This window comes from Pelophylax lessonae (assembly GCF_965119305.1).
Source record: "Pelophylax lessonae genome assembly, chromosome: 4".
Lineage (NCBI taxonomy): Eukaryota > Metazoa > Chordata > Amphibia > Anura > Ranidae > Pelophylax > Pelophylax lessonae.
In genome coordinates this window covers 234,537,678-234,563,873 of record NC_138771.1, presented here as the reverse complement: position 1 = coordinate 234,563,873, position 26,196 = coordinate 234,537,678, and the positions used below count along the sequence as shown (strand labels likewise).

Sequence of the window (26,196 nt, the reverse complement as noted above, 5' to 3'; positions counted from 1 at the left end):
ACAGTTAGAAGCACGCCCCTAGGGACACACTTAACCCCTCCCTCTCCAATAAAGTTAGCCCCTTCCCTCCCTGTGTCATTTTTACAGTAACAGTGCATATGTATAGCACTGATTACTGTAGTAATGTCACTGGTACCCCCAAAAGTGTCAAAAATGTCAGTCAAGGGTCCGATCTGTCCGCCGCAGTGTCGTAGTCCCGCGCAAAAAAAAAAAAAAAAAAATCGCAGATCGCCGCCATTACTCGTTAAAAAAAAAATAAAATAAAAATGACAAAAATCTTTCCTTTAGTTAGTAAACCGTAGCGGAAAACAAATTAGCCTAAAATGTTAAAAAATTTAGATTTTTACATTTTTTTTTGGGGGGGGGGGATTTCATATAAAAAAAATGTGAAAAATATTGTTATTTTTGCAAAATTGTCGCTTTTGGTTTATAGCGCATGATAAAAAAAAAAAAAAAAAAATCGCACAGGTGATCAAATACCACCAAAAGAAAGCTCTGTTTGTGGGAAAAAAAGGACATCAATTTCATTTGGGTACAGTGTCGCACGACCGTGCAATTGTCCGTTAAAGTCACGCAGTGCCGAATCGCAAAATAGGCCCTGGTCAGGAAGGGGGTAAAATCTTCTGGGGCTTAAGTGGTTAATTCATCCCAAAGGTGTTCTAAAGGATTGGAGGTCAGGACTGTGCAGGCCAGTCAAGTTCTCCATCCCAAACTTGCTCATCCAGGTCTTTATGGACCTTGCTTTGTGCACTGGTACGCAGTCATGTTGGAACAGGAAGGGGCTATCCCCAAACTGTTCCCACAAAGTTGGGAGCATGAAATTGTCCAAATTGTCTTGGTATGCTGACGCCTTAAGGCTCCATTCACACCTGGGCGTTTTCAGCTCCAAAAACGCTCAAAAGAAACGCTTCCAAAATGCCCAACAAGTAAAACCCCATTCATTTAAATGGCCCCTGTTCACATCTGAGCGTTTTGCAAAACGCCTGTAGCTGAAAAAAGTACATGAGCTTCTTTTTGGGCTGATTACCAGCGTTTTTGATAGATGTCAATGAAAAACGCCTGAAAAAATCGCGGTAAAATCGCGGTAAAAATCGCTGTAAAAATCGCAGTAAAAAACGCTACGCTCAAGTGTGAATGCAGCCTTAGAGTTCCCTTTACTGGAACTAAGGGGCCAAGCCCAACCACTTAAAACAGCCCCACACCATAAACCCCCTTCCACCAAATTATTTAGACCAGTGCACAAAGCAAGGTCCATAAAGACATGGATGAGAGAGTTTGGGGTGGAGGAACTTGACTGACCTGCACAGAGTCCTGACCTCAAACGACAGAACACCTTTGGGATTAATTAGAGAGGAGACTGTGAGCCAGATCTTCTCATCCAACATCAGTGCCTAACCTCACAAATGCACTTCTGGAAGAATGGTCAAACATTCTCATAGACACACACCTAAACTCTGTGGACAGCCTTCCCAGAAGAGTTAAAGCAGTTATAGCTGCAAGGGGTGAGCAAACTCAATATTGAACTCTACAGGCTAAGACGGGGATGCCATTAAAGTTCATGTGCGTGTAAAGGCAGGTGTCCTCATACTTTTGACAATATATAGTGTATATGTATATATTATAGGCTCGTTGCGAAGATACAAATTAAAAACAGTCTCTTTAGTTTTTGTCTAAAAATACCAAGTAGCAAGTCACAAACTTGCATGTACGTTCCAAACACCAAAGTGGGTGGGTTCTAAAGGCAGGTCTTCCAGGTGTCACACCAAAAAAACAAAACCAACAACAAAAATTAACATCTCAAAAGGGAAGAGAATATGTATATATACACTTAACAAAACCATACTTTTATAAATTATACAGTACTGTACAAAAGATTTAGGGCTCTTTCATGCGGGCGGTCCGATCAGATCTGCCTGTCAGTTTTTTAGGCGGATCTGATCGGATGCCCCATTCAGCCCTATGGAGCAGCGGATGTCAGCGGTGACATGTCCGCTGACACCCGCTGCCATCCGCATCCGATCCTGTCCGTGAAATCCGGAAACCCTATTTTCCATCCGTCCTGGGGATCGGATCGGATGAGAGCGGACAGGCGGTCCGCTCTCATCCGATTCCCCATAGAGAGCAGCGGGGGCTGTGACACCTCCCTCTCCGCACTGCAAGCGGAGACGGAGCTGTCATCCGCCGGCTCAGCGGGGATCTCGGATCGATCCCCGCTGAGCAGCACGGATCCCCCTACGGAGGCGGACCGTGTGAAAGAGCCCTTAGGCTGTTGTGAAAAAATGCTGTAACAGAAGAATGCTTTCAGAAATAGAAGTGTTATTAGTTTACTTTTATCAATTAACATAAATGGAAATAAACAGAAGAAAAATCTAAATCAAATAAATTTTTGGAGTGACCACTCTTTGCCTTCAAAAGAGCATCAATTCTAGGTACACTTGCACACAGTTTTTGAAGGAATTCCAGCAGGTAGGTTATTCCAAAACAACTTGGAGAATTAGCCACAGATCTTCAGAAGATGTAGGCTGCCTTCTGTCTCTTCATGTAATCCCAGATAGACTCGATGTTGAGATCAGGGCTCTGTGGGAGCCAAACCATCACTTCCACGACTCCTTGCTCTTCTTACACGTTTTTGTGCATAGACATTAGTCCAAGTGTTTCCCCTGTGCATGAAATCAGAGGAACTGGGGTGCAAAAAAATGGCAGCAGGTGCTCTAGACTGATGAGTCAACAGTTAAAATATTTGGCTGCCGCAAAAGAAGTTTGTTCACGAAAGTCTGGAGAGCGGTAAAATACTGAGTGTCTTCAGGCTACAATGAAGCATGGTGGAGGTTCCTGGCAAGTTCGAGGCTGCATTTCAGCAAATGGAGTTGGAGATTTAAAGGATCAATGGTGTCCTCAATGCTGAGAAATACAGACAGATACTAACCACCATGCCATGGGCCCCAAAAGTATTTTGCAGCAGGACAATGACCCCAAACATGCACTTGATGTCATTAAGACCTATCTTCAATGTAAAGAAGAAAAAGAAGCTCTGGAAATGACTGTTTGGCTCCCACATAACACAGATCTCGACATCATGGAATCTGTCTGGGATTACATGGAATGGAAATGGAAACCAGGTATGAAGAATTAAATATCTTAGTCAACCTAACCAGTTAACAGCTTGCACAAATAGTTCCCCCACCGAGGTACAGTATGGGCAGGGTTTGACCTTTTTTTTTACACCGTTAGTGGTCAAAGTGCTTCTAATATACATTCACTGGCCACTTTATAAAAAGGTACACCTAGCTAGTAATGGGTTGGACCCCCTTTTGCCTTCACAACTACCTTAACTGTTCCTGGCATAGATTCAACAAGGTGTAGGAAACATTCCTCAGAGATTTGGGTCCATACTGACATGATAGCATTACGCAGTTGCTGCAGATTTGGCAGCTGCACATCCATGATGTGAACCTCCCATTCCGCCACATCCCAAAGGTGCTCTATCGGATTGAGATCAGGTGACTGTGGAGGCCATTGGAGTACAGTGATCTCATTGTCATGTTCAAGAAACCAGTTTGAAATATTTTGATCTTTGTGGCATGATGCATTATCCTGCTAGAAGTAGCCATCAGAGGTGTAGTGATAAAGGAATAGACAAGGCCAGCAACAATACGCATGTTGGCAGTGATGTTTAAAACGATGCTCAATTGGTACTAAGGGGTCCAAAGTGTTCCAAGAAAATATCCCTCACACCAATACACCACCAGCCTGAACCATTGCTACAAGGCAGGATGGATCCATGCTTTTATGTTGTTTACACCAAATTCTGACCCTACCATCTGAATGTCACAACTAAAATCGAGACTCTTTAGACCAGCCAACGTTTTTCCAATCTTCTATTATCCAATTTTGGCGAGTCTGAGAATTGTAGCCTCAGTTTCCTGTTAGTAGCTGATAGGAGTGGCACCCAGTGTGGTGAGGAATAACTATAGAGGCTACCATTAATGATCTTACCTTCGGAAAACATCCATTGTCTGCTGTATTAAGTGGAATCAGTACTTTTTGAGCTGACACAAGGATGCAGACTAAGAGCTCTGACCCAAAGGACAACCGCCCTTTTACTACACAATCCTCCACCATCCACGACACCCAGACTTAAATAAACCCATCACTGTACTCATTCTGGAGAAAAAGTGACAGGTACTCTAGCTGGAGCATAGCACCCATCAATGTAAAATGTTAAATTTGGGTGCTTTAGGTTATTATTCCTTGAATTTTCTATTGAACGAACCTTGACTACTGACTTCGGCCAGCCAGTGTGCCAAGTACTCTGGGGGCAAATGAAGGAGCAAAGCCCTTGCACTTGGCATGATGGAGGTCCAGTAAAAAAGTTCTACTTTTCTACTGAAAGTTGACATTCCTTGAAATTCCCTTTACTTTCCCTGTAAAGTCATAAAGACTTCCCTATATCTATCAGTGTAATAGGAGCTTTCTCCTATTACATAAGTAAAACACTGTAGTGGATAATATATATTGTAAGGATAGACATATGTTTTTTTTCAGGGCCGGTACAGATAAATCGGCCGTCTTTTAGGCAGATAGCCTATAACAGGTGCCGATATTCTGTATATTTAGGCTACATTCACACCTGAGCGTAGCGTTTTCGCACGTTTTTTTACCGCGATTTACAGGCGTTTTTTGTGCAGGCGTTTTTAGATTGAATAGAGACCAATGGAAAACGCCTGTAATCTGCCCAAAAAGAAGCTCGTACTTTTTTGAGCGTTGGGTGTTTTGCTACCAGCATCAAAAACGCTCAGATGTGAACAGAGGCCATTGAAATGAATAGGATTTGTCTTGTTGGGCGTTTTGAGAGCTGATCCTAGAGCAGAAAAACTCCCCAAAAACGCCCCAAAATGCCTACATGTGAACGGAGCCTCAAAGTTTTGAAAAAGCAACACAACTGCTACACAAATCTGGTTAAATAGAACATGTTTATTGAAAAATGAAACAGTAAAAGTAAACAACTGGGAAAAATAAAGTGCTTGGAAAATAATAACTTAATAAATGACTTCCCAAAACATAGAAAAATGGCATAAATACCTATAAAAGTTTGTCACTTGCCACCCAAATGCAGTATGTCACTTGCCACTGTCACCTACCACCCATATGCAGCTTGTCGCTTGCGCCTGCTTGCTCCCAAGACGGCTTTCTGCGTCCAAAAGACAAAGAGCAATGCTCAGCCCTGCCCCCATCTTACTGGCTGTGATTGACAGCAGCGGAAGCCAATGGCTCCTGCATCTCCAATCAAGTGAGAGACCCAGGAGAACCTCGGGTCTTGTGCACATCACTGGATCAAGATCATGCATAGAATGCGAAGGTTAAAGAAAAAAAAAAAAAAAACACATAACCTTCAGCCTTTACAACCACTTTAATAAAATGATCTGAACTCTTATAGAAGAAACATTTAGGACCCGAAATAACATATGGAATTGTAATATGTTATTTGTATTATCTTTTCTTTTTTTTTTCAGTAAATGAACATATAAAAATGATTAGGCTGAATCTTTAAATGCTCCAACTGTAAATTAAAGAACTTTGCCTCTGTGAGGAGCTTAGTTACATGATCTTCTAGGCATGGAAGCAAGAGAGACAACCACACTTTAACCGCTTCCAGACCGCCAGCTGCAGTTTTACTGCGGCAGGCAGTCCCTCCTGTGCCAACCGACATAGTACTACGTCATTCGCGCGCCTGGTGCTAGGGGGCGAGCGCACGCCGCACGGGGTGCCCTCCCGTCCCCCACTAGCCAGCGGGGATGCCGATGCACGGGGCTGGCAGCCGCAATTGCCATCGGCCACCCGCGATCATTCCCAGATAGGAGAGAAGGACGGGCAGCTGTTGTAAACACAGCTGACCATTGTTCTCTCTGGAATGATCACAGAGCGCCTGTGACCCTTCTATATAGGATCAAAGGTCTATAGGATCAAAGGTCTATATGGTAATTTCAAAAGCCCATCCCCCCCACAGTTAGTAAACACTGCCCTAGGTACACATTTAACCCCTTGATCACCCACTAGGTTAACCCCTTCCCTGCCAATGTCATTATTACAGTAACAGTGCATATTTTTAGCATTGATTACTGTGGTAATGTCACTGGTCCCCCCAAAAGTGTCAAAAATGTCAGTTAAGGGTATCATCTGTCCGCAGATCGCCGCCATTACTAGTAAAAAATAAAATAAATAAAAAAGGACAACTCTTTCCCCTAGCTTGTAGACGCAAAAAACTTTTGCGCAAACCAATCAAAATACGCTTATTGGGATTTTTTTTTACCAAAAATATGTAGCAGAATACAAACTGGTCTAAAAGGATGTAAAAATTAGTTTACATTTTTTCTATTGGGAATGTTTTATAGCAGAGTGTGAAAATAGATTTTTTTTTTTCCAGAATTGTCACTTTTTTTTTTGTTTATAGCGCAAAAAAGACCAAAAACAAAAAAAAAAAAAAAAAAAAAAAAACGCACAGGTGATCAAATACCCCCAACATTTTATTTGGGTACAGCGCCGCACGACTGCGCAATTTTCTGTTAAAATAACTCCGTGCCGAATCGCAAAAAATGGCCTGGTCATTAAGGGGAAAATCCTTCCGGTCCAGAACTGGTTAAAATGTCAGAATAGCAACAGTGGCTATTGAGAACTAAGATGGTGGCTACAGTGCGTGTAAAGAGTTTATGTCTAAAGTAAACTGCCTAAGTAAAGACCACTTTCAGTCTGCTGGTGGTTAGATTGTAGTCCCATAAGCTGGAAAAACTCTGGGCAGGGCGAGGATAACTGGATTTTTGACTTACCGTAAAATCCTTTTCTCTTAAGTTAACTGACGGATGCAGTTCTCTCTGATTCATATCAGTAGGGTAATACTGCCCCCTACAGGAGTAGGACACTAGGCAGAAAAAAGTTCTGGCTACGCCTATGGGCAGTCCCCAGGGGGGTACACCCTCTCTCTTCCTGTATAGGATGCCAGTTTTGTATCAAAGCAGTGTCAGAAAAGTAACACCAACCCAACTCAAAATAGAGGGGCGAGTACTGCTTTCATCAATGAACTTGAGAAAAAGATTTTACGGTAAGTAAAAAAATCCAGTTTTCTCTATCGTTCATTGACGGACGCAGTTCTCTCTGATTAATATCAGTAGGGACGTCCCAAAGCAGTGCCATAAAATGAGGAGTGGGAACAGCAGAAAAGAACAAGTCCCCAAGGCCAAACATAGCCAACCAGGCAACATAGGACTCATCAACACAAAAGATGAGGCCCACCTTAACACAAACAGTAAACACCCTCAAGGAAGGCCAAAAGCCCTCCAAACAGCAGCCAGCAAAAAACCTTGTGGCCAAAAAGAGGCATCTGCAGATGCCAGCACATACACCTTATAAAACACAGTAAAGGTGTGAACAGACTACCAGGTAGCCGACTTGCAACATGGAGCACAGATGCCTACAAGGCAAAAAGCCCAGGAAGCACTAGGCGCCCAAGTAGAACGCACCGAAACAGGGAAAGGTAGGACCTGACCCTTAATTGAATAAACCTGCACCACCGTCAGATCCGTCCGGGAATAGACGCAGCAGACACAGGCAGTCCCGTTCACGGGCCATCTGTAAGTACAGAGAGCGAGCCTGACTCAAGAAAAGACTCAGTCGCCAAGTACACCTTGAGTGCCTGCACTCTAAACAGAGTAAGCAATGCACATTCCTTAGGATGTGAGGGCTCAAGACATAAGATGGGAATACAATGTCCCCGTGCAAGTGAACACCAGAATCCCCCTTCGGAGGGAAGGACGGATCCGGACGAAGTACCCCTTGGCCCCATGATCAACATGTAGGGAGGACAGGACAATGTCGCCAGTGCCGACACCTGCATGCAGAGTGACAGCAACCAAGAAGGCCACCTTCTGTAATAAGGTAGGCAGGGGATAACCTCGAATACTCGCAAACAGAGGGTCTAAAAGAACCGACTGCACCAAATCAAGGTCCCCAGTGGGTGACGGAGGTCGCGCCGGAAGCACCAAGTGTCGCACCCGCTGGAAGAAGTCACGCACCAGGGCACAGGCGGCAAACGGCCTTCGGAAGGACTTTGCCAAAACCAAAACCCGACCTTTGACAGTACTCAAGGCCAACTTGTGATCAATTCCCCATTGAAGGAAGCCAAGATCCGGGCCACAGAGTAAGATAATATACGAATGTCTCATATGATGAACAAAAATCTCCCTAGAAGTCTCTTCCCACGCTTCAAGCAGGGTGGGAAATCACTGAAGCAGCCAAACCCCCGTCCTTCAGCACCGGCATTCCAACAGCCAAGTCAGCAAAGTCAGCGACCGCAAAGTCGGACGGGAGATGGACCCTGGAGACAATAACTCCGCCCTGAGAGGAATTCTCCAAGGAGCATCTGCGGCCAGCCTGACCAGGCCGGCGTACCAAGCTCGGCGAGGCCTGTCCGGCCATGAGAAAGACCAGAATCCCTTCCGCCTCGATCCTGCGAAAAATTATTGGCAGCAACTTGGGAGGAGGAAAGGCAGACCGCAGCCGAGACATACCTTGGCCCATCCGTGAGCACGCACACACAACCATGCCGGCTGCAGCCGTGCGCAGGTGACCATGCTAAACTCCTGCGGCATCGTTCGGGAGCGGGCCACAAACCACAGCACTATCCGGTAGAGGAGACACCCAACTGGTCCACGTCTGGAGTGCCCCCAACGAAGGCACAACTGCAGAAACACCTCCGGATGAAGGGACCATTCCCCTGCATCCAAGGCCTGTCGACTGAGGCAAAATGTGCCCAATCCAGTGAACCAGGCAAAGCCCGATCGCTCATAGCCCCAGGACATTGATCGGTAACCTGGATCCTCCAGGGACCATACTCCCGAAGCAGAGAACCTGCCAAGGACTCCTTCCCACCCACACCCAGACAAGCTTGCATCCGCGGTGATAAGTTAGAAAAACCCCACCAAGTCCCCCCCCCCCCCCCGCAGGATCGGTCGAGCAACGCGGACGGCGCACTCCCCCGGCCCCCCATGCGGCCTGCACACTAGGCCCCAGCCTCAGGTAGGCCCAAACAGTCCCCCACATGGGAGGGGGTAAGGGGGGTGGTGGAGAGTAGGGGGGTCACAACAGGACAGAGGGAGGGCTGGAGTGTGAGGGTCCGACCATCCCAGAGAGAGGGCCCGCGTCCACCCCAAGGGGAGGGGGGGGTAAGTTTACTCACCATACCAGGAACGAAGGCAGGAGCCATCTCATGACAGGACCCCACGCCACCAGAGTATGGGGGCTGTCGGCCAAATAGGAACGCTGCAACATCAGCCTAGACCCTGTTGTGTGCATCCTAGCGGGACGTTTAACTGGCGGGGCCAGTCCCCGTTCAGCGGGACTATGTCGCGGCCGACCCATCGTGGAGCTAAGGCCTGCACGCGCTCTATGGCCAGACTGGGGTGACCACTGGATATGGGGGCCCAGCCTGTCGCCCAGCCCGGCATAATTGCTAGAAGATCTCACAGGAAAAACGATCCAGAGAAAAAAAAAAAAAAAGACTGGCTAAAGAAAAAAAATCTACATAAAAAAATGTACTTCTATGCCAGGACCAAAGATCCCAGCAAGGAACTAGGTCCTTACTCCTGACTAGGCAGATTAAAACTGGCATCCTATGCAGGAAGAGAGAGGGTGTACCCTCTGGGACTGCCCATAGGCATAGCCAGAACTTTTTTCTGCCTAGTGTCCTACTCCTGTAGGGGGCAGTATTACCCTACTGATATTAATCTGAGAGAATTGCGTTCGTCAATGAACGATAGAGAAAAGTGTGTAATCATCACAACTTTTGTGAGCCTTAAATTGCCTTCTGATACCCTCCACATCCTGTACCAGTGTCAGGGTATGTGGGAATAGTAAGGGATAGGCCATCTTTCAGATATTGCAGGATATGCACTATACTCAGGGGGGTTGCCAGCACATCTCTAGCAGGAATAGCAAGCTCTGCAGTCAGGGGTGAGTTGACTTGTCGTGCTGAGAGCTACTGGTCTGTATGTTTTTTGCACCATGGTGAATACAGGCTAGAAATGCATCTCTCGCACAGTGCCTCCCACTTCTTCATCACAGTAACTGTTGTAGATTACATTTGGGGCTTGACCAGATATATTGAACGCAAGTTCCTGGGTTTAGTAACACTTTAAATTCTACTTCAGAGACTTGAAGGCCTTAAGCTTTGGAGGTGGATTCTGGTGGTTTCGAACCATCTCTCTCCTTCATTTCCCAGAAATTAGTTGAGAGGTCAGGTAATCTTGACAGACCTTTCCACGCATTTTCTGTAGTAGAATTCCTAGAAGGACCTCAGATCTGACATTTCAGGACCTTGGCCAAATGGCGATGGCCTCCAACTGCTTGGGGTTGGTAGCCACTCCTTCAGCAGAGACTACATGCCCCAGATAGTTGACAGATAACTGACAGAACTGCCACTTCTACAGGAAAAGTTTCAGCAAACTTTCCCCAAGCTTGAATTGAGCCTTTGTGGAAATGCCTTCTACTTGAATGGGCACTACAGGTGTGGGGCCTGTCCCCTTTCTCCACATTAATTTTCCAACTTGCCTGCACGCCTTCTCAACACGTTCCCTCTCTTGAGGTCCTCCTTGAACAACAGCTTCTTCTCTTCTCTCTCATCTCCTCAAACTCACCCCTGTCAAAAAAAAAAAAAAACTGTTCCTTTTTTGGGCTCCCTGGCCAGCTATAAGTCCTGGCTGTGGAATCACACTGACACACACCCCGTCCTTTCACTCCCGCAAGGTTTAAATTTCCTTGTCGCCACTTTGATTTCCTGCCAATTTTGGTGGGCGTGGTTAAAGTCTTGCTGCCGGGGAAGCCAATTGGCATCCTCCACCTGCACTGCCCAAACCAGTGGCAGGAGACAGAAGAATTGCAGTGTGGTCATGAATGCCCAGGCTGTGTGACTTTGCATTAAGGAGGCCACCAGGTCGGGCTACACCAGGACAGCATAATCAACAATAATTCCACTATCATTCTGTGGTAGTAGTGCTTTCTTGATGTCTCTCTTGAATGATACGACCAGTTTACCAACCTTTTTTTATTTTATTTTCTTCATGGTTTGATTCAGATTTTGCATTAAAAGTGATTTTAAAGTCTCATTTTTTTTCTATTAAAAACAAACATGTTATACTTGCTTCCTCTGCGCAGTTGGTTTTGCACAGAGCAGCCCGGATCCTCCTCTTCTGGGGTCCCTGGGTGGAGCTCCTGGCCCCTCCCTCCTGTCGAGTGCCCCCACAGCAAGCACCTTTCTATGGGGGCACCTGAGCCGAGCTGCAGCTCCATGTATCCATTCAGACATGGAGCTGCCATTTGGCCCCGTCCCCTTTCTCTCCTGATTGGTTCAGTTTGATTGACCGCAGCGAGAGCCAATGGCCCAGACGGCTGAGGCACTCGGGGACATCGCTGGACAGAGAGGGGGCTGGGATGAGTATTAGGAAGGCTGTTGCAAACAGAAGGCTTTTTATCCTAATTTATAGAATGCATAAGGATTAAAAAAAAAAAAACTTCTGACTTTACAACCCCTTTAATACATTTCCTTTTGAACCTAACCTTCCTGGTTCCTCTAAAAATGTGTTTTTGTCCCCGTTTGAGAGATCTCCCAACATTACCTGTTCTGGCAGCGGAGCATCTTTCAAACAGGAAAGGTCAATAAAAAATAAAAAAAACTTTGAAGGCACTGTAAACATTCCTACGTGCACCTTGTGTTTTTCACCTGCATAAGATGTGCATTGATCAAGAAGTTTCACTGTCATTTGTTGCCCTGTATGCAAAGCCTTTAGCAGAGTAAAGCTTTACATTCCTGTGTCAGTAGTTTCTGTTTGAGTAGAAACATGAGGTATTCTGTATGGCATTACACAGGGTAATGCATGGTCTTTGTCTGCAGTGTGAGACTTGACATTTTCTGTGAAGAAACTACATATATCACAATCCATGAATCTTTCATTCTAGTGCTGGTGCAGGTGAGAGATACATGGTAATTAGATCTGAACAAAACACAGGCAGCATATTTACAGGCAAACAGAGCTCACCATGCAGCTGGAACATTTTTTTTTTTTTTACATTAGCACTCACATTTATGATGCGAACGAGCAAATGCCATGGCATGAATTGGACACTTATCTGGAACAGGAAGCTGCCTTTGGAGCATAGGGACAAGCTAGCTGAAGCAATACATAGAAATAGGAGAATCAGTCAGTCAGTCATGACACTACAAACTACAGTCACGTGGTAAACAAACCGCACAGGGAGTATAATGAATACCTAGTAAAATTGAAAGTGTAAAATGCCTTTATTTAAAACGTAATACATTTCTTGCTGTAAGGTTCTTTTAAAATATGTGGTAGAGGGGTTATGGAAAATGAAGTTAAAGGGCAACCGTACCTTTGTACAGTTCTACAATTAAGTGCATCACACTAGATGAAATACATTAGCCTTAATTCAGTGATCTTCACTGTGCAGCCCTGCTGCATGTAGCCTAGTTGCCAGCACCTGGGAGGAGGGGGTGGGGGGTGCATTTGTTAAGAGGACAACTGTACAAGTGACAGTTCTTTCAAGGTGGAGCTTTGCTACACTATAAAATGTAACAAAAGAGCAAATCTGCGCCATTACACTAACACACACACACACACACACCCCCCCAACGGTTGAACTGGACGGACTGGTGTCTTTTTCAAGCTTACCAACTATGTAACTATACAACTATGTAATAACTGCATACTCTTTTTGGGTACATAATGTGAGTGACAACACTACAGGGTACAGACATAAAAGCAACTTACCTGCAAAAATTAGTGGGAATTACAACAGCATAGCCAACAGAAGTCCCTCCCAAACAGCTACCAAGTTCATGAAATAGACCATGTGCCATTGACTCAAGAGGCAAGACAATCAGAAACAAGCTCATAAAGATCCCACTGGATGGCTACAAAATAAGCAATGCAAAACAGTAAGTGAATACTTCAACAAATGCCATGAATCCTTATCCATTTTCAATATGTTGCAGTGATTAACTCATTGAACTGCTAACAGGAAGGACGCCACATCCTACAGTAAGATTTTATGCAGTTGTAGTGCGCAAATGCCATGGAAAATGCATATAAAAAAAAGGAAAGAACCCCGGTAGCACGTCTAATAAACTGCTCCAGATCTGCTCACATTTCTACAAAGTATTACACACTTTCACAGAGGAAGACAGAAGAGTTTCTTCATAGATATTACTGCAATAAGATTCTTAATGATCATAATTCATTCATATTCAAGCACAGTCACACTATTCAAAACTGCACAATGCACTGAAAAGAGGGAGCATAGTGCATATTTTCGACAGTGCAGCTTAGTGTTTAGGCCCCTTTCAAACTTGTGCGACCTAAAGGCCGTGATTTTGACTGGACTGGAATCTTGAAGTCTATGGACCTAAAAACGAATCAAAGTCGGACCAAAGTAGCACAGGGACTACTCTGAAGACGTTGTGACTTGAAGTCGCACAGATATGAACAGTACTCATTGAAAATCATGGAGTATGACTTGTCATGCGACTTTTCAGCCCCAAGTCGCAAGGGCAAGTCGCACAAGTGTGAAAGGGGCCTTGGAGTACAAACGGTGATCCAGATAGCTCAATTCACCCAACAGCTCATTATTAAATTAGATTTGTGAACATTATGGTAAACTGAATGTTGCAGCTTCCATGGGTGCCAACATTAAGATCTCAGTTCTTTGTATTGCTGAGCATGGCTAAAGCGATAGCTCATGCAGCCGATTTAGCACATGGACTGCAGACACCTCTGCATTCATAAACTGCAGGCACAAATCTACATGTGGACAAACCTGTTTTTCTAGAACATATATCGTACCTTACCTTACATTGCACCTATTTCTTTTTTTAACAAAAGTGCACAAATTCCAACTGCAATTTTATATTATATATTCACACCAGTTTAAAGGGTTAGTTCGCCTTTATAAGAAAACTGCCTATGCAGGTAAGGGGTGATTATAGATGAAATCAAACTCTGCAGCTTTGACTAAATTTGAATAATGCCCTTGCTATAGGTGTAGGCCATTTACTTACCTCATGAAGCCTGACTGCAATACTCCCAGGATGTTGCTGGGACATTGTTAAGTGAGGCCTAGTCATTACTGTTCACCTCCATCAACACATCTGAGTAAAACCCCTCACATGCAGTAGGTCTGAACTCAGCGTTTTGGAGCTCACTCCTGTGATGGTAAAGGTGAGCAATATTCACTAGGCCTCACTTACCTAGTAACCTCCTGGTAGTTTTCAGGTTAGGCTTTATGAGGGACATAAACTGGCCCACACCTATAGCAAGGGCATTATTCAACTCTGTTCAAAGCTGCGCAGTTTGTTTTTATATACAGACGCCCCTTATCGGCATTAGCAATGTTTTGGTAAAGGTTAACTAACCCTTTAAGCATACAGGTGCCTCTCCTAAAAGTAGAATATCATCAAAAAGTTAATTTAAGTAATTCAATTCAAAAAGTGAAACTCATATTATATTATAAACACACAAAGTGATATATTTCAAGCATTTATTTCTTTACATTGAGGATTATGGCTTACAGCTAGTGAAAACCGAAAATTCAGTATCTCAGAAATGTTCGAATTAGATTACATAAAACCAATAAATAAAAAAAAAAAAAAAAGAAGGATTAATCCAGAGATGTTGGCTTACTGTCTATGTACAGTATAATATGCACGGAATACTTGGTCAGGGCTCCTTTTGCATGAATCACTGCATCAATGCGGTGTGGCATGGAGGCAATCAGCCTGTGGCACTGCTGGGGTGTTATGGAAGCCCAGGTTTCTTTGATAGTGGCCTTCAGTTTGTACGCATTGTTGGGTTTGGCGTCTCATCTTCCTCTTGACAATACCCCACAGATTCTCTAAGGGGTATAGGTCAGGCGAATTTGCTGGCCAATCAAGCAAAGTGATACCATGATCATTAAACCAGGTATTGGTACTTTTGGCAGTGTGGGCAGGTGCCAAGCCCTGATGGAATTTGAAATCAGCATCTGCATAAAAGCTGGTCAGCATAGGGAAGCATGAAGTGCTCTAGAATTTCCAGGTATAGGGCTGCGCTGATTTTGGACTTGATAAAAACACAATGGACAAACACAATGGACCAACACCAGCAGATGACAAGGCTCCCCAAATCATCACGGACTGTGGAAAAGTTTGCATTTAGTTTGGAAATCCAGTCCAGTCCAGTGGCGGCCCGTCCATTGGGGGCGAAGGGGGTGCCACCCCCCCCTTATCCATGCGTCCGGCCCCCTAATCTACATGCAGGGTGCCGGATGCATGGATTCCAAAGGGATTTTTTTTTTTTTTTGAAGCATGCGATTAGAGCCAGAGGCTCTAAAAGGCTTCAAAAAAGGATGGGCTAGGGGCGCAGAGTAACCGCCCTGAGCCCACCCAGTTGTCTGACAATAAAGAATGTCACACGGATCCTCCTCCTGGCCAATCAGGAAGCGGGTCCTGAGACCCATTTCCTGATTGGCCGAAAGCCAATGACATTGGCCAAGGAGGAGGGGAGAAGAGACGCAGGAGACAGAGGAGAAGGCGTCGCCGCCACTCCAGTCCTGGATGTTACATGTCTCCAGTATAACAGTGCCAAGATCTCCTGCGGGTAGAGAATGGGACTTACACCTCTTTGTACCTGACTGAGTGCAAAGACAACAGCATATAATACCACCAGCTCCTCGCAGACAGTTCGGGTCACTGTGCCTCTTATGTCATTGTCCGATTTCTGGAACATCAACTGTACAGCAACAAATGATATGAGTGAGAAATCCACCATTCAGATGCATGGTGCTTGTCCAGGTAGAAGACTTGTGTCCTGTGTATTAAGGTGTATGTCAACCCAAATTTTCTACATTTAGAGTGGGAAAGGATTAGAACCATGGTCAAATTTTAACTATTATCCAGGGTGCCACTAGAGACATCTAAACTTACTTTCTGCCCTGCTGACAACTTTTTCACCAGTAAAGAAAAATCGGTTACAAAGACAACAGAAATGAAAAAAAACTGGCAAGGGTTCCAACCTTCTCTTACTATACTAAAGAAAAACCCCTTTTTGGTGCCATTCAGGAAATTGGTGCATGATCTGACACCAGCTTCAAGGGTCGGCCCAAGAACTAGTACAAGAGTGTCTCCAATGCCTACTTTATTGTGACACACTCCCTTTCTACAATAGTTTTTCATGGCCAGAGTGAGCTTCTAACTCAAGTACACAGCAGGGTTCTCTTCTAACCAGCTGAGGCAACGTTGTGACCAGGCCCAGTTTTAAAACATCCATGTGCACCAGGAGCTCTTTCTTAAAAAGTCCAGGACTACGAGGAGTGGTTCCTTGCACAAAGCCTTCTTCAGCTGGCATAATACTGCTTTTGCCTCAGGATTCTAGTGTATAGCAATGGGTGTTTTACCCTCAGTGAGATCTGTCAAGTGGGTGGAAAAACTGACATAGTTGGGAATAAGTCTCCTATAATATCCCACCATCCCAAGGAAGTAGAGTACTGTACTTGCTTTATTGCGAGAGAACAGGGACATTTAAGATCTCCAACTTAGTCTGTCATACACTTGTGCAGATTTACAATTTAAGCAGAACATGCTACATACACACATGGGGTGTTGGTGGCTCTTGTCATATGCTATTGGCTTATGCCTCTTTGGGCACAGAACCATCAGATTACCCAAGATGTGGCAGGTCTATCAATGAACTTCACCAGTAGGTAGTGCAGTGCATTTGGCAGTATTATGCCCTCTAGGCTGACATTTGTTGATTTCTTCCTACTGTTTAAGATCGTGTCAATCACTTTTTCGGACAATCCCTTGTTTAACAGTATCTGTTCACGAGCCAAGACGTCAGAGAAAGATGGCTCACCTACAGGTGGCATATATCTCCCTGGACCAGCAAATTGATCCTCTCTGGCAGCCTCCAGGGTGATGCCATTGACAGTTTCTGTAGAGCGGCAAACCATTACTTTTTTAGCCAAGCTGGCGTTATCAGAATTACTTTCGCTCTTGAGGTTTTGACTTTCTGAATCACCTTTGGTATGAGCCCGAACATAGGGAAAGCGTACAAGAGATCCTCCGACCCTGGAAAGGCAAATGTATCCAGACCCAGACTGGGGGGGTCCCTGTGAATTGAGAAAAAGTTTTCTACGTTAACATTTTTGGATGTGGCGAAAAGGTCTATTAGAGGTCGTCCCCACATCTTCCAGATTGCCTTGAACACTTCCTGATTCAAGCTCCATTCTGTGTGACCAATCTTCTCTCTGCTCAAGAAGTCTGTCAGTGAATTTGGCTCCCCTTTGGAGGTGCATGGCTGCCAGAGAGAGGGTGTTTTCTTCCACCCAAATAAGGATCAGCTTTGCCACCTCCATGAGGGTAGAAGCCCATGTACCTCCTTGTTTGTTTATGTAGGATATTGCCACCATATTGTCCGATAGAACCAATATATGTCTTCCTTTTATGTTAGGTCCGAAGCAGAGAAGAGGTTTCCATACTGCCTTTAGCTCCCTTACATTGGAAGAGTGGATGGCCTCTGATTTCCCTGTGTTCCATCCATTTTCCCTGTGTAGCCAGACGTTCCATGTGGGCTCCCCAACCCCATGCACTTGCATCCGTTGTTATCTGGCCTGGATTTTCCTGCGTCCAAAATCTTTCTTTTGACAAGTTGTCTTCCTGCAGCCATCAATGCAAAGACTCTTACTTCATCCAACAGAGTTACTCGATCGCTCAAGGTACTCTGTTGCCCGTTCCACACTAACAGGGAGAAATTCTGCAGTATTCTCATGTGCGCTTAAGCCCAGGAGATTGCTGGGATGGATGCAGTCATCAGACCCAAAAGCCTCATCTCCCTGATGGATACTGCCTGCCTCAGCAGTAGATTGGAAGTTTCTATCTTCAAATAAATCTTTTTTTTTTCCCGGTAAGTATATTTTTTTCGTTTCCACCAAATGCAGTATTTGACCTAGGAAGACAACGTTCTGCAATGGTCGCAAACTTGACTTTTCCGAGTTCACGATTCACCCCAGCGATTGCAGATGGTTTACTGTGAAGATTAAGTTTTTCTCCAGCTCTGTGGAGGACTCTGCAAAATACAAGCAGATCGTCCAGGTAGGGTATTATCTGAATACCTGAGATCCTCAACCCCTGTAAGGCTTCTGCCAGGACCTTCGTGAAGATCCTGGGTGAAGATGCCAACCCAAAAAGGAGGGCGTTGAATTGAAAACAAGATTGTCTGGCCTGGTCCTTTCACTGCAAACCTGAGGAAGGGTTTGGAACTGTCTCCAAAATGGAAAATGCAGGTATGCATTTTTTAGATCGATCTTCACCATGAAAGCTTTCCTGAATAATACCTCTCTTGCTCTCATCGTAGAAATCGTGTCCATCTTGAATTTTTTGTAAAAAACACTTTGTTGACTTCCTTTAAATTTAGGATCAACCTGCATTTCCCTGAAGATTTTCGTCTGATTAACACATGGGAAAAAACTCCCCGTACTCTTGCTCCCGAGGGATGGGGGAAAGGATTCCCTGATCCAGAAACTCCAGGATTAGATTCATCATGGCAGGTGCTACGTCTGAGTACTTCAGCAGTAGAGTCACCAAAAAAAAACGACTTGGGGAGTATATGCTGAAATTCTATCCTGTATCAATTTCCTATTAGATCCAGGATGAACCCGTTGGTTATAACCCTTTGCCAAGAGGGTAGAAAGGCCCCCAGCCTCCCTCCTACCTTGCAAGGGGAGTCATTGGCTTTTGTCTTTGGTTTAGGAGGGATTAAACAGAAATCCCCCTCTGCCTTTGACCTTCCTCTATTGCCAGGGTCTATTTTGGTCCTTTTTGCCTGCGTCTTTGACGGATTTTCCTGAAAGGACAAAAAGGCTTTTGGACTGTTTCTTCAGTATTGGAAAACTTTTTTTTTTTTTTTCTTTATCTGCAGATCTCAACAAAACCGAATCCAAGTCTTCACCAAATATTAAGCTATCCTTGAATGGTAATGAACATACTTTCACTTCAGAAGCCACTTCTCCTGCTCCTTGCTTTAAGCCAGATCGCTCGTTTGGCCTCGTTTATGGAGGGCTGTACATCTAGCCGAAAACCTAAGGAAGCATCTGCGATATAAGGGATGGCTTTGTTGAGGATGGGGAGTGAATCCAGAATCTCCTCTTAGGGGTGTCCTGTTCTAATAGGATTTTCCACTGCTTCAACCAGAGATCCAGTGTCCTTGCTACACAGGTGGACGCAATGGCCGGCTGAAAGTTAGCAGCACCTGCATCCCAAGCTTTCTTTAAATACCCTTCCGCCTTTCTATCCATGACATCTTTAAGAGCTCCTGTATCTTCAAAAGATAGGTCTGATTTTCTGACCACTTTGGAAAGAGCTACATCCAGCTTTGGACATTTCTCCCATAATGCTGCATCTTCGTACTTAAAAGGAAATCTTTTCAAACTTCTGGGGCGAAAGACCTTTTCCGGCTCCCTCCATTCCTGGAGTATGGTATCTTTCAATGTAGCATGTACGGGGAACGTTCTTGCCTTCCAACTCCAAAGTATCATATATCATTTTCAGTAAATGGTCTGTCTCATCAGAGGGGAACAAAAGTTTTTGCACCAGACTAGCTTTTTCTTCCCTTACTTCTTCAGCTCTAGAATCTTCACTGGAATTGTCGTCTAGCTGTTCTATCACCCCCCTGTTCCTCTGACTGGTGCAAATGCATGGGCCTGAGGTGCTGCGTTAGCATATGAAGTACTGTGCAGAGACATGTCCAAAGGGCCTGATTCTTGCAGAGAAGATCTAAATGACTTAGAAGTTTTAACCATCTCTGTATTCTTAGTGTCCAGCAATTTTTTAAACATAGAGCTACTTTCTTTTTTAGTTAACCTCACTAGCGGTATCCCCGAGCGTGTCTCGGGGTAGGAATTTTCTGCTATTAGCGGTATCCCCGAGTCACGCTCGGGGTGAATGGCAGAGCTATGCAGACAGCGCAGCGGAGCGTCTCTTACCTTATCCTGGCGATCCAGCGATGAGCTCTCATTGCTGTGACCGCCAGCCGAGATCTCCGTCGCTCGTCTGTCGGTAGGAGGACTTCCTAGTTCCGTTCCCTGCAGCAGCAATGCTGCTTGGGAGCAGAACTAGAGAGGGAAATTCAAAAAAAAAAAAAAAAAAAAAAAAAAAAAACGTTGCACAAAACACATTTTATATTATATATATGCATATATATATATATATATATATATATATATATATATATATATATATATATATATATATATATATATATATATATATATATATATATATATATATATATATATACACACACACATACATACACACATATACCTATATATACACACACATATATATATATAAAATTATATTATTGATTCGATTATAATTCATGCGTTATGTGTGTGTGTGTGTGTATATATATAACGCATGAATTATAATCGAATCAATAATATAATTTTATTATATATATTAAATAATAAAATAATATTATTGATTCGATTATAATTCACTTGTTTGTGTTTCAAATTTATCACATCTGGGATGTCTACTAGAGACTTGTTTTGGTCAGGTTTAAGTCAGTAATTACTAAGAATTGTAGGCCTATAATGCATAACGCCAAATTTCCATGAAAAGAATTGTACCGCTTTTGGAACAGAATTCATGACAGAATCATACCGCCAGGGAGGTTAAAGCATCTATGCAGTCTTGGCAAAGCACTTTTTTCCAGGCGGATGACAATTTTAGTTTGCACGAGGCACGTTTCTTTTTGGGAACCTCCCCCGGGACCACTCCATCTTCCTCTTCGCAGCTCTTGCCCTGCAAGGCACAAGCGATTACCGAGTGGTAAAGAAACTGCCAAGTGCAAAAGCCAAAAAACATACAAGGGAGAGAGCTAGACCACCAGTGACCCCCACACCTTGCAAGCTGAATAGTGTACATAACCACAGCTACCACTAGTGCAGCTCCACCAGTGTCAGGTAACAGAGAAGATCACTTGCTTACCCCAGGGCCAGGATCTGCATGCGTCCCCCGATCACCCTCCTCTGCAGCAGCCACCTCCATTGATGTGCAGGGAGTCTGGGCTTGCAGCGTTCTTTAAGTGCCTGTAATGTCTGCTGGCACCGCCCCTTTGTCCGTCCCTGAAGCTTCTGGGCCAGCCCTGTGGATTGGGGAGCTGGTCCAGCATCTGTCCCCATTTTGTGGCCAGTTCCCTCAGCCACCAGGTTTCCAAAACCAAAATGGCCGATGTTACACTTCCGCCCCACTTCTCGAGACTGGAAATGACGCGGCTCCAGCGTTCCCGGCGCCATTGAGAACCTCCACGCTGCCAGCACACGGGAACACAGCGTGAGCACAGAAAAAAAATACCGCTGCACAGGAACTGCAAACCTCTTCAACCCTCCAGGGATCAGGTAAGCCTCCACTGTGGCTTCCCATGAAGGACACTAAATGAAGAGCGAGAGGGGTCCCTCCACCCTCCCCCCCATATACCAGAGGTCCCTGGGGGCTGAGTTCCCCAGGGACACTGCCCCAGGAGAGGCTAGGGTTGGGAGGCTCCTGCCACCTAGCACGGAGGCCTGACAACATGATGCTTTTCTTGACGTGATCCTTAAAATATATCACTCTATATAAAATATAGGGAGTTTAACTTTTTTAATTGAATTACTGAAATAAATTAACTTTTTGATGATATTCTACTTTTATGAGATGCACATGTAGTATAGGCATTGTGTCAATAGCATTTGTACTTGCCTTTTTTAGGTGTGTTTTAGTTACATGCATAAACCTTGATGGGTTCTACTATTTGTTTGTGCATTAAAGCATATTCAAACTATGTATCCTTGCCCCTGTTTTGCACAAATACATCTTATCCATTGTTTTTAGCTGCTTGTTTAAAGCCTTTTTTTTTGTTCCCAAACTAACAAACGTGTTGTACAGAACAGCCCCGAAACTCATCTTCTGGGGTCTCCTGCTGGTGATCCTGGTTCCTCCTCTTCCCCGAGTGCCCCCATAGCAAGCAGCTTGCTATGGGGACACCCGTGTGGGCTTAATCACAAGTCGACCTGGGTGTACCTATAGTCACACATTGCTGCTTGGCCCTGCTCCTTCCTCACAGGATTTTTATGGCAGCAACAGAATCCAATGGCTTCTGCTGCCGAGTCTCATGTAAGAAGATAGAGGAGAGCTGCTGCAGACAGGCACAGCGCTGGAACAAGATGGGGCTCATGCAGGTATTTTAGGGGGGACTTTTTTTTTGGGGGGGGGGGGGGGGGGGGGAGTAACTTGGAAAGTTTTTATACCTTAATGCATAGAATGCATTAAAGAGGAGCTCCAGTCATTTCTGTGTTTATTAAAAAAGTCAACAGCTACAAAAAAAAAAAAACACAGACTCACCTGTCCCAGGATCCAGCAAGGTGCTCACCTGAGCTGTCCGATCTCTCCCTGGTGCCAGCATCTCAACTGTGGGCACCCAGCTGTGACTGCTTGGGGCCTCACAGCCAGGTGCCCACTGCACATGAGCGAATCGCGCTGCACCTACTGAATGGTCCCGGCAGTCTTCTGGGACCTGTGATGAGTCCCAGAAAACTGCAGGGAGGGAGGGGAGAACTTCCTCTTGGATTGCCTAGGAGATCCAAGGAGAAGTGGAAGCCGGTACCTGTCAAAACTAGGTACCCACTCCCCCCAAAAAAGAATTGCAGGCCAAACTTGGCAGGGGAGGAGTACTTAAAGCGGAAATTCTCCTTTTGAGTGTAGCCCCGCTTTAAGAAAAAACAATATTTTTGCCATTATAATCACTTTAATTAAGCTGACACCATTCAATGTCTAAGTGTCGGTTCACACTTCTGCGATGCGGGAACGCTGCGAATATGCAGCGTGTTCCCGCATCACATCCGCAGTTCACACTGCCATATGCGATACGCAGGGGGTGTCAATTAAAAGTTAACGGCACCCCCAGTTGCGATCGCATATCGCAGTGCGATCTGCAAGTACGCACAGAATCCGATCGCACAAGTGTGAACCACTATGCGATCCGACTCTACTGCAGCTCAAAAAAAGCCTCATGTGCGTGTTTGGTGCGGATACAGTGCAAATTCAGCCATACAAAGTGTATGGCTCAACTCGCATCCGCACATCAGATCGCATGTAATTAGGAGCAGTGCGCTCTGAAATTACATGCGATCTCCGCAAACACGGAAGTGTGAACCGGCACTCAGAGTGCAACCTATATTCATTGCTATAAAAATAAAAAATAGGTGCACTCTTTAAAAGTTTTAAATGTAAATAAAACTCCCCATGAGTCCACTAGCGGCGCTCAAGGTGCATAATATACATACACCGATAACGCATGTAAATCAATACAATAGTTGGTGAGTGAACCACTATGTTTCTAAATGTGATCCAGATGAAAACAGTCCAAATGAAAGTCCGTTGAAGTGAAAGTCCGTTGAAGTGCAGCACAATCACATGCAGGCAACAGGATTCAAGACCTCCACCTCACAGTGCACGCCCAAATGGAAATGCACTTACCGACAGTGGCTCAAATAAAAGCCTGTAGTATCAGTCACTGCAAGGTCCTCAAAACCGGAGTCAGTGTGGCATCCTCTCCAACAGAAACATGGACTGCTTGACCACTCACCAAGACGTACATGCAAAAATGAAATGTCACAAGCACATAGCGTAACCCCGTTTTCATTTATTTCAAAGATAAAAGCAAAACACAAATCCCCTAGGAATTACACTCACATGCTCAAATAAAATGACAAATGTTGTAACAAACTGTGTTCAGGAGTTACCGCACTGTCGATCGTCCAACACCGTTCGTTGCAGACTGCCGGGTACCATAGGCTGATGATTTCCTGGTGTGACGTCTGAAGTATGTCGGTAACCGCGTGCTCACGCTCTAACGCGTTTCGTCATCACAGACTTAAACTGAGGGCCTTGGTTACCGACATACGTCAGACATCACACCCGGAAGTCATCCGCCTATGGTACCCGGCGGTCTGCAACGAACGGTGTTGGACGATCGACAGTGCGGTAACTCCTGAACACAGTTTGTTACGTTTGTCATTTTATTTGAGCATGTGAGTGTAATTCCTAGGGGATTTGTGTTTTGCTTTCATCTTTGAAATAAATGAAAACGGGGTTACGCTATGTGCTTGTGACATTCATTTTTGAATGTATGTCTTGGTGAGTGGTCAAGCAGTCCATGTTTCTGTTGGAGAGGATACCACACTGACTCCGGTTTTGAGGACCTTGCAGTGACTGATACTACAGGCTTTTATTTGAGCCACTGTCGGTAAGTGCATTTACATTTGGGCGTGCACTGTGGTGAGGTGGAGGTCTTGAATCCTGTTGCCTGCATGTGGTTGTGCTGCACTTCAACTGACTTTCATTGGGACTGTTTTCATCTGGATCACATTTAGAAACATATAGTGGTTCACTCACCAACTATTGTATTGATTTACATGCGTTATCGGTGTATGTATATTATGCACCTTGAGCACCGCTAGTGGACTCATGGGGAGTTTTATTTACATTTAAAACTTTTAAAGAGTGCACCTATTTTTTATGTTTGTGTATTCTATAGTGGCAGCTAATAATTTTAGAGTACAGTCTGATGTGCCCTCTTATTATATTATACAAAATAGTTTTGGAGCGCTGGGTGAGCAGGATATTTATTCTACTACTAGTGATCATTGCTACTGAAAACAATTGCTGCTGAATATGTTGTAATGTCTAAGCTACATACCAATAGATATTGTACAATATGTATAATATATGAAGCATATGTATTTTTCCTTACCTGCCAAGATACAGCTCCAAGAACCGTTGTTGAAAGGAGACTGAAGAACACTAAACGCTCAGAAATCAGGCAAAAATGGCGCATTCCTTTTGAGGCCATAACCCTATCAAGGCTGTTATCTGTTCTATGGTTGTAGTATACCTTATGGCAGTCATTCAACTTAGTGTGGAAACCCCAAAGAGTGATTAAAAAGATAATATGGCAGATCAGCCAAAAAATGCCAAAGATGGAAAAGCCAGGAATAACAAAATACCATAATTGTAGATCTTTTAATTTAAAGCCTGCTAGAATTAAAAATATTAGTTCAATCAATCCAATAGACATGACAGAAAACCTTCTGCAAATTCTGCTTCGATACAGATATGGTTTCCATCGTTCTGTGACCGAAAGACCACTAAAGTACACATCAAGAAAAGGCTCACTAATGATGCAGCAGAAAAAGCAAGATAATGCAAATGGATTGACAGGAATTTTTAATGATGGGAAAAACAGCACAGGTGTCACAACACTAAATATAACCAGGTTTAGGATTGCCAGGAAAGATTTCATTCGCAGGTCAATAACTATCAGTGCAAATGCTGTGATAAGCAAGATGATGCACAATGACTCTTGGACAAGCATGATGGTACTGGCAACGGCAAAACCAGTCAGTTCCAAAAACTCTGCTGCTGTTAGGAGGGTGGGATGGTGCCGTACACAGCCACAGATCCTCTCCACAAGCGCATACATTGCTCGAATGATTATTGAGGATATAAGCAAGTATTTTGTGGCTTCCTCTTTTACATCATACTTAAACTGGGAATTATCAATAAAACAAAGCAGACCAAGAAGAAACCCAAACCAAAGATTTGAAAGGCTTAAACTGGCAGCTTCCATAGAAAAATAGTAGTATAGGATGCTTGCAATGCCAAAGATGAAAAGGCCCAAGACGAAGATTATCAATATTAAAGTTTCAGCCGTCTGCTCCCACCTAACATAAAGACCCATACATATGGCAACTAGTAAAGTGATTTTGGCTAAAAAACCCAAATATCTGACCGATGAGTGCATGTTGACCTCTTGGTTTGCCTCTTCGAGTCGCGTCATTGCTGCATGCAGGCAATGACTAACACAGTATCGGAGTGACCTGCACATGTAAAAATGTGGGAAGGGGATTTGCCAAAGAGATTGTATTCTTGATTTTTCATATAGAAGTTTGAAGTTGCTGCTACTTCCTTGTAATATACATCACTTTGTCATTTAAGCTCCCATAGAGCAGCTATGCAGTTAGGGGTTTCCTATTTCTTCTCTTCCATTAAACAGCCTA

The 26,196-nt window shown here is 44.4% G+C and overlaps 1 protein-coding gene across 1 annotated transcript in view; it reads right to left on the bottom strand.

Moving 5' to 3' along the window:
* TMEM168 (transmembrane protein 168) overlaps positions 1-26,196 on the bottom strand; it is a 40,673-nt gene that overhangs the window by 5,880 nt on the left and 8,597 nt on the right. The window contains exons 2-3 of the mRNA XM_082252862.1: positions 24,891-26,193; positions 12,834-12,976 (exon numbers count right to left, since the gene is read on the bottom strand). Of these exons, the coding sequence (XP_082108988.1) occupies positions 12,834-12,976; positions 24,891-26,024 (1,277 nt within the window). The 5' untranslated portion in view covers positions 26,025-26,193. The remainder of the gene's footprint in view (positions 1-12,833; positions 12,977-24,890; positions 26,194-26,196) is intronic.